Source organism: Squalius cephalus (assembly GCF_949319135.1).
Source record: "Squalius cephalus genome assembly, chromosome: 19".
NCBI lineage: Eukaryota > Metazoa > Chordata > Actinopteri > Cypriniformes > Leuciscidae > Squalius > Squalius cephalus.
This window is the reverse complement of record NC_137140.1, coordinates 34,674,761-34,684,663: the sequence shown is the minus strand read 5'-3', so window position 1 is coordinate 34,684,663 and position 9,903 is coordinate 34,674,761. Positions and strand designations below refer to the sequence as shown.

General features: G+C 37.4%; 1 protein-coding gene across 1 annotated transcript; it reads right to left on the bottom strand.

The window, feature by feature from the left end:
- Positions 1-570: 570 nt before the first annotated feature.
- Positions 571-7,836, bottom strand: tvp23b (trans-golgi network vesicle protein 23 homolog B). Its single transcript, XM_079851214.1, has 7 exons — positions 7,757-7,836; positions 7,417-7,490; positions 6,872-7,016; positions 2,440-2,529; positions 1,511-1,648; positions 1,297-1,425; positions 571-916 (listed from the first exon to the last, which is right to left on the bottom strand). Exons 1-7 carry the CDS (start codon positions 7,763-7,765, stop codon positions 890-892), a joined length of 612 nt encoding a protein of 203 aa, XP_079707340.1. The 5' UTR covers positions 7,766-7,836; the 3' UTR covers positions 571-889.
- Positions 7,837-9,903: the final 2,067 nt, after the last annotated feature.

The following is a 9,903-nucleotide window of genomic DNA, read 5'->3' as shown; positions in this document are numbered from 1 at the left end:
GTCCAAAAAGCAGCAATATGAATAACGAATGAATAAAGATAATGAAATAAATAAAAACAGACGACAGAGGAAGGGTTAATCATTAAAATACACTTCCAAAAGAGTTTTGTGAAGAACTGGTGATCTTCAAAAAAGCCCTTGTTCAAATTCCTTGTGAAAATGCAGTATCAGAGGATTATTATTACTATTTTTTTTTAAAGCTTTACTTAGGTATAAGTATGAAAAGGTCTATGCCTTTAAAATTGCGAATACTAGTGAATAATGAAATATTATGCACAACAAAATCATGGAAACACTATTGGTATAACTGATAAATATACTTTAATTGTAGTGCAGCTTCAGATCCATTCTCAAATACATGCTTTATTTAATTAAAAACAGCTTTAGATAAGCATAAATGGGCGGGTTTTTTTGACGATGATGTGGTGATTGTGGGTGACTTCATCAAGCCAGAGAAACAGGGTGGCTCCAGTTTTACCCAAAACGTATTTATTTCTTGAATTCAATGAACATGAGATAATCACTCAATCATCAACTTTCATAAGATTAACTAGAGAAAGTATACAAATAATTTACAGCAGTATATAAATATGTACATCTGTTTTATTTTTCTGTAGCTGTCAGCAAAAAAAGAAGGATACTGCATGATGTCATGCAATATTTTATAACAAAACACAAACTCTGTATTCTTTAAGTTAGTTAATTATTTAAAAGAAAAACTATTAAGAAGTTAAATACATTTTTAAATGTCAAACGCATTATTTAACAGGTTGTGGTTGACAAATTGTAGAAAACAAATAACACAAATCCGCTAACCAAGTAACCATTTCGCTCAACTTCATGTTAAAAGTTCATCGGCGTGTGAACTCTGAAGGTCAGACGTTCCTTCCTAAGATTCCTCCTGTTTTGTGAAAGCCTGGAAATAAAAAAAAGCAGTCACATACTATATCATCATAAAGTGTAAAATTAAATTAGAATACTATTAAATTGACAGATCACCCAAAAATCAAAGTTCTGTCTTCATTTTCTAACCCTCATGACCTTCGCTCATCTTCAAACCACAATTAAAGACATTTTTAATGAACCAATGAGGTTCATTCTCACGTGTCACACGGCACGAACATGTGTTGAATGAATAGACATTCAATGGAGGGACAGAAATCGCTCATATTTAATTACAAATTTAATTTGTGTTGAAGATGAATGAAAGTCTTACAGGTTTTGGAATGACATGAAAGTGAGTAATTGATGATTGGATGAACTAACCCTTTGAGATGACATGTATAAATGACAAACCTGCTTTAGAAACTGCCTTCCGAAGTAATTTGTTGCCAAGCTCTTCAGGTTTGTTCTGGCTCCTACTTTACAGCGCACGTATCCGTAGAGGTTCGCTCCCTGTAACACCACCCCCATAATCACCACCGCCTGCCCGAGGAAACAGCATTACTCAAACATGTCTCAGCGTCCACCTCATATAAACACAGACAGACAGATGAAGCCGAGAACTCACCAGCCATTTTATCTTGAAGGAGATGAGTGTAGAGAAAGCAAAAATGACCCAGATGACGGGGCAGATGATCAGACCCAGCCAGAAGATACGAGACTCTGCGTTTGAGGTTCGTGATGCTGAAGACTGAGTCCCACTGGCCTGTAAACACACACACACACATGAAAATAGGCTGGACGTCAGTGGAACACACAACATCACACGGATGATTTACGCCAGCCAAATAATGTTCAAAAGTTGGTTTTCAGCGTTCAATTCATCAAAAGTGACATTTATAATGTTACAAAAGACTGAAAAGCTTCGTGAGCAGCAGATCATCATATTATACTGATTTCTGAAGGATCATGTGACACTGAAGACTGGAGTAATGATGCTGAACATTCAGCTTTGATCACAGGAATAAGTTATAGTTTACTATATATATTAACAGCTATTTTTAATTGTAAGAATATTTCACTTTTTTTTTTTACTGTATTTTTGATCAAATGAATGAAGCCTTGGTGAGCAGAAGAAACAATCTTACCAACTTTACAACAATAGTGTTAATCAAATATGTTTTTCTATAAATAATAAAGCAGTTAATGTCCATGCAAATACATCTATTGCAGTATAAATGGTATAGCAATAAAAAAAGGTTAACACTTTACAATAAGGTTCATTAGTTAATGTATTAACTAACATGAACTAACCATGAGTAGTACATTTGTTACTGTATTTGTTCATCTTTGTTAACGTTAGTTAATAAAAATATAGTCATTCATTGTTTGTTCATGTTAGTTCACAGTGCATTAACTAATGCTAACAAGATTTTAGTAAATGTTGAAATTAACATTAACAAAGATTAATAAATGTAGTTAACTAATGAACCTTATTGTAAAGTGTTTCCAAAAAACCCCACCCAACCCTGCTAAGGACTGTGTTTGTAATCGTACCTTTCTGGACTCAAACACCCAATGGCTTTTTCCATCGTCATCCACTTGGTTCCACCAGCGCAGACCCACCATCAGACGCCCTGTGATATTCTAGAATAAGACAAGCACATATGCAGGTTACATGCTGAAGATTAATATTAAAGGTTAGAGGTTTGATAGTGATGCTTGACTTAGAGGAACACTCCACCGTTTTTTCATATTAAAGGTGCCCTAGAATTTGAAATTGAATTGTTCTTGGCATAGTTAAATAACAAGAGTTCAGTATGTAAGACTGAAAATACTGGTTGAGGCCTGCATGAGGCAAAAGGCCCTGATGGCTAATTAACATTCAACCTCCCCCACACGGCCTGACTTCCTCTCACAAACTACTAAGAACAACTCATACAAGAACATGGTTTAATGTGAATGTTTATCATTGACTGTTATGTTTTTGGTGTCATTTGAAATGTCTCAAAGTGAGTGGTACAGATATCTCATATCCAGATAGATCAAATAAAAGGAAATAAGGTTTATAGAAGTTTAGCGAAAACTGGTCCAGATAATGCCACCCCCCTTTTGTTGAATAATAAGCCATTTTGAGGGTGGCCTCCCCATCCCCCATGTTACCTGGTCAAGGAGATAAAGGAAGGTGTGCTCCGGGTCTCTGGGCTCTTCTTTGCTGGACACAAATGGAATAGGGTCTCTGTCTCTCTGTCTCTCTGTCTCTCTCTCTCTCTCTCTCTCTCTCTCTCTCCCTCTCTCTCTCCCTCTCTCTCTCCCTCTCTCTCTCTCCCTCTCTCTCTCTCCCTCTTTCTCTTTCTTTCCCTTTCTCTCTCTCTATCTCAGGTACAAGCTGGGTAAGATTCTTTGGTGTAACCAATGTATAATCATGTTCTAGATATTTGAATTGATTGTGGAATTGATCTCTGAAATATTAAATTGTTACATGGGATTATTCTAACTGATTTTGACATTGTTCATTTAATGGTTAAAAGGAATAGTCAAACATTCGCTCACTTTTAGTGAGGCACAGATATTATTAAAACCTTTCATTTATGGAGTCAGATGAAATTACGAGAGAATACATGATTAATGTATTGCATTTAACCAACCAATACTTTGCATGAGAAAAGGACAGTAACACGTGATACCTTCCCCGTGTATTGGCGAACCGGCAATTGGACCAATATAGCGGGCCTTACAAGTACATGAACATGACACAGTGAGTCTCAAACACCATTGCTTTCTCCTTCTTATTTAAATCTCGTTTTTGAAAAACACCCCTGAAAAATAGGCGAATCTCCACATAACACCGACTGTGACGCAACAGTCGGGATCATTAATATGTACGCCTCCAAAAATTTGCATATGCCAGCCCATGTTCAAGGCCAGGCGGAACTGCGTAGCCGAATCATCATCGTCCGAATCATTTTTCTTCGAGAGACATCATGGCTTGCAAACGAGCGAAGCATGGCAGTTGCTCAGTGTTTGGATGCACAAATGAACACAAAGGTATTGTTTTAGTTCCTTCATCCGAGCCTCTGAAGAACCAGTGGGTTATGTGAATGTCTGATGCGTAATTGTTCAAGTTCAGACAGATCATCTTTCTCTCAAAGTCGTTCAATACTGTTTATGCATCAGTAAATCAAGCCAGTGACTAAACGATCAACTTCACGTCGTTTCTCTAAGTAGGATGAAAATAATCTTTCTTAAACTGTGATTAATTTACAGATAGCGATCAAAGAACAATCCCTTTACAGTCGCCCAAGCTGTCAATCACACAGCGCGAGTTTATCAGGACACTTGCCAAAACTCGTTATGAAACAATGACGCTGTTACACTGCACAACGAAGCTCTTACTGTACGTACATCATGTTTGCATTGGTGAAATCATTAGTGAGAGTACAGAAACTGCGTTGCAATGATAAGATCTTCATTCACGTGATCAACAGCGTTACACTGAAGTCTCATAGCAGCCAATCACAGCAGTGGCCGTTTACACTGGAGTCTCACAGCAGCCAATCACAGCAGTGGGCGTTTACACTGAAGTCTCACAGCAGCCAATCACAGCAGTGGGCGTTTACACTGAAGTCTCACAGCAGCCAATCACAGCAGTGGGCGTTTACACTGAAGTCTCACAGCAGCCAATCACAGCAGTGGGCGTTTACACTGGAGTCTCACAGCAGCCAATCACAGCAGTGGGCGTTTACACTGGAGTCTCACAGCAGTGGGCGTTTACACTGAAGTCTCACAGCAGCCAATCACAGCAGTGGCCGTTTACACTGGAGTCTCACAGCAGCCAATCACAGCAGTGGGCGTTTACACTGGAGTCTCACAGCAGCCAATCACAGCAGTGGGCGTTTACACTGGAGTCTCACAGCAGCCAATCACAGCAGTGGGCGTTTACACTGGAGTCTCACAGCAGCCAATTACAGCAGTGGGCGTTTACACTGGAGTCTCACAGCAGCCAATCACAGCAGTGGGAGTTTACACTGGAGTCTCACAGCCAATCACAGCAGTGGGAGTTTACACTGAAGTCTCACAGCAGCCAATCACAGCAGTGGGAGTTTACACTGGAGTCTCACAGCAGCCAATCACAGCAGTGGGCGTTTACACTGGAGTCTCACAGCAGCCAATCACAGCAGTGGGCGTTTACACTGGAGTCTCACAGCCAATCACAGCAGTGGGAGTTTACACTGGAGTCTCACAGCCAATCACAGCAGTGGGCGTTTACACTGAAGTCTCACAGCCAATCACAGCAGTGGGCGTTTACACTGGAGTCTCACAGCAGCCAATCACAGCAGTGGGCGTTTACACTGGAGTCTCACAGCCAATCACAGCAGTGGGCGTTTACACTGGAGTCTCACAGCAGCCAATCACAGCAGTGGGCGTTTACACTGGAGTCTCACAGCCAATCACAGCAGTGGGAGTTTACACTGGAGTCTCACAGCCAATCACAGCAGTGGGCGTTTACACTGAAGTCTCACAGCCAATCACAGCAGTGGGCGTTTACACTGGAGTCTCACAGCAGCCAATCACAGCAGTGGGAGTTTACACTGGAGTCTCACAGCCAATCACAGCAGTGGGCGTTTACACTGGAGTCTCACACAGACACGCCCCTTCAAACAGAGCGTTCAAATCAGAGGCTGAAATCAGGCTAGGAAAAATGCCTTTTATTTCTAAATTATAACAAATTTTGATCTAAAAAACATACTAACATTATAAGGGCACCCCAGGAAACATTCTAAAATAATAAAATAATCCATGCAATGGCACCTTTAAACTATGTTATTCCCTTAACTAAGACGAGTTGATACATACCTCTCTCGTCTCAGTGCGTGCACTCAATCGCTCTGGCGCGCGGCGGATATTACTATTACCTTTTTACCCGCTTAGAAAAGCGCCACGTTTTATTTTGTGTCACCATACTTGGTCGTGTAACTACTCGTGTAACTGTTTTTAAATAGGGAAAACGTGGAGGTGTTTGGTCGCTTCTAGCTTCATCTCTGTTTGGTCCCTAATGAATGAACTGGGCTAAGCTAAGTGCTATCAAAGTGTCGCCGCGCGCCAGAGCGATTGAGTGCAAGCACTGAGACGAGAGAGGTATGTATCAACCCGTCTTAGTTAAGGGAATAACATAGTTTAATATGAAAAAACGGTGGAGTGTTCCTTTAACAAACAAACACCACTAACTACAGTAACTGATTAGCCTGGGAAAACCCAAACAACTTCCGGCAAATTCAGATTTGCTCGAGAAGTAGTCTGGCAAAGAGCTCATTCAAGCCCATTTCCATGGCCTAGAAATCGCGGCACCAATCAGAAACATTGAGGCGGGCTTTACACGATAACGATCTCTCTGATTGGTTTTAGGTCTATCCAATTGCGCCCAGAGGCATTTGAGCGACGTCCGTTCAACTTTTAAATGCATTATTATATTCAAATTGCAAACACATGAGGACAGTCTCCATGAAAGACCCACTGGCAGATGAACATGCTACTACATTTCTCTCCGAAACGGTAGGAAATTAAATTAGATTTAATAGAGGATTTTAACTGTGACATGATGATTGACAGGGCAGTTTACGTGACAGGATGCACGCGACAGATCCGTCCGATAAAGATGACGAGTATGTCCCAAAGCTTGCCTACTTTTTTGCTACACATTCAAAAGTAAATACCTTTTCTTCACAAAAAGAGTACATACTTTTATGGCGTAGTGTAACTACGGCAGAATTGGGACGCAGCATATGGCTTTACACGATGACGATCGCTCTGATTGGTTTTAGGTCTGTCCAATTGCGCCCAGAGGCATTTGAGCGACGTCCGTTGGTGACGCCCCTTTGGAAATGGGTTATTAATGAAGCTTTGCCAGACCATAACTCAGTTACTACTGAGAATGGTCTGGTTTTAACCAGGCTAGTAACTGATGATTTTGTTATTCAGAAACACAGACCTTCACAGTCCAGAAGTCACATGACAGGAGGAGGATGATGGTGACCATACAGGCGATGAAGCTTCCGCCAACTAAACCACACAACAGGTACACCAGAATCGCACTGACCCGGAAGAACAGGTGGAAGAAGGAGGCCAGCGGATGCCTGGGAAAACACAAACATTTATCTATCCATATCTATATCAATAAACACATAACATTAGCCTCTACTGCAATAATGACTATAAACTAAACATAAAAGAAAACATTTAGCGTTTTCAGAATGAAAAATACTGTATTAGGAATACATTTAATTAATGATAATAATTAAAGCATTTTATCAATAATACACTTAATTATTAATAAGGTACTAAAATACTTCATAACAATAAAATACATTAGCTTTTTGTTTTTGTTTTAAATGAGGACGTCCCGTCCCTGAATGTCCTCAAAATGTATTTTACGTACAGTATTAAATACTATAAACCTGAGTCATCAAATACATGGAAAAGGAAATGTTTTGTACGATTTAACAGATTAAATGATGCTTATTTATGATGGCACACTTGATTTTGTTCTTTCTTGTGGCTGAATCTTCCTCAGCATCAAATAGAGACACATCGTCATCCTCGTTTGGGTCCTGGAAACGACACGAGAAGATGATGACAGCTGTCAGTTTCATAAACGAGACTTATGAACAATAATAATTAAACACCGATGAATCTCAACAGTGAGATGTTTTCTGTGAGGATTGGCTAAGCTAAACCCGATTTATTCGTAGTTTAGAGAAGCCTTTCTTATCTGAACATTCATATTGGAGGAACGCAAGCATGTTGTACACACAAACTATGTTTACAATGTTTCAAAAGTATTTATAATACCAAAAAAAGACATTTTCCCACTCACCAGCCTCATTATTGTGACTGCCTTGGAATGTTGCTGCTGGTGCTGCTGACGTTACACGACACGTCACTTCCGGATCCGTAAGGACTGACTACATCGCGCCTGAACAGAAAACGTTTATTTTTGTGTGCTTGTTTTACAGCAGTAACAGAAAACCAGAAACAATATACAGAATATGATTTTGTAATTATTTAGTAAATAATATACAGTACCAGTCAAAAGTTTGGAAACATTACTATTTTTAATGTTTTTGAAAGAAGTCTCTTATGCTCATCAAGCCTGCAGTTTAAAAAAAAAAAAAAAAACAGTAATATTATGAAATATTATTACATTTTAAAATAATGGTTCTCTTTTTTAATATACTTTAAAATGTAATTTATTTTTGTGATGCAAAGCTGAATTTTCATCAGCAAGTACTCCAGTCTTTGGTGTCTTATGATCCTTCAGAAATCATTCTAATATGATGATTTGATACTCAGTTATTATCAATGATGGAAACAGTTGTGCTGTTTAATATATATTTTTGGAATACTTTTTTCAGGATTCATTGATGAGTAAAACGTTAACAGCATTTATTCATAAAAACAGCATTTATTCAAAATAAAAACATTTCTAACAATATAAATCGTTACCATCACCTTTTATCAATTTAACGCATCCTTGTTGAATTAAAGTACTAATTTCTTAAAAAAAAATAGTTATTGTTCTCAAACTTTTGAACGGTAGTGTATATTGTTACAAAAGATTTCTATTCTAAATAAATACAGTTCTTTTTAACTTTTTATTCATCAAATAATCCTGAAAAAAGTATCTCAGGTTATAAAAAAAATATTAAGCAGCACAACTGTTTCCAACATTGATCATAAATCAGCATATTAGAATGATTTCTGAAGGATCATGTGACACTGAAAACCAGAAAAATGCTGCTGAAAATTCAGCTCTGCATCACAAAAATAAATGATATTTTAAAGTATATTAAAATAGATAACCATTATTTTAAATTGCAATACTATTTCACAATATAACTTGTTTTTCTGTATTTTTAATCAAATAAATGCAGGCTTGATGAACATAAGAGATTTCTTTTAAAAACGTTAAAAATAGTAATGTTTCCAAACTTTTGACTGGTACTGTATATTGTTTTTATCACGTGGTGTAATACCCAATTCACAATTATATTTAACAATACACTACTTTATTATAATTATAATCATTATAATTCTTGATTAAACTACACACACACACACACACACACACACACACACACACACACACACACACACACACACACACACAGTTTAAAATGTTAAATATATATTATTCTTTTTATTTTAATTTTCGAATCCCCAATTTTATATTACTTTAACATTACGCTACCTCTTCATGTCCTATTGCTTTGCATATTGCACATTTCTCTATATATTACATCATTTTATTTGTGTGTGTGTGTGTGTGTATATATATATATATATATATATATATATACATATGAAATTATGAAATACATGAAATGATTAATAATTAATATAATTATAATAATTAAATAATTAACAATTATTTCCTTTATTTTTATTATCTATATCTTGTTTCTCAGCATCTTCTGTTAGGCAAATTCCTTGTGTGTGTGAACATACTTGGTAATAAATCAAATTCTGATTTTTATGCATTGGTTCATTGTGATTTATTAAAGTAACACTCTGATGTGTGAATTATTTAATAGAAATATCTTTAAAATTTAGAAAGAATAAATACACATCATTTAACAGTACCTGTACCTGTAGGCTTTAGCGTTCTGTCAGTGGACACCAGTGGAACCAGTTATGGCAACAGAACACATGATAAATACCAGCATTTCCCTGAAGTCGTTTTTTATTTGCAGAGACAGGTTTATTTTGTTGGTAAAATAACTGTCAGAGCTCATAGAGGAGCAAAACACAACATTCGCTGGAAACAGCAGCACAGAGACAGTGATCAGAGTCATTATAGAGTCATATATCTGTCCTGTTAACTCCCCGTGACCAACCCTAGTGAAATGTGCCGCAATATTTAACTACGACAAATGGGCTTGGTCACTTGTGTAACATTACTGTAAACCAGAAACTTTTGTCTTTCATATTTCATACTTTAACACATATAACAATACAACAATA

Excerpts from the sequence above, each read along its gene's own strand:
- tvp23b (XM_079851214.1), bottom strand. Across the intron at positions 1,426-1,510 it reads CCTTCAAGATAAAATGGCTG|GCGGTGGTGATTATGGGGGT; the intron begins GTGAGTTCTCGG and ends TTCCTCGGGCAG. Across the intron at positions 917-1,296 it reads GAAGGCAGTTTCTAAAGCAG|GCTTTCACAAAACAGGAGGA; the intron begins GTTTGTCATTTA and ends TTTTATTTCCAG.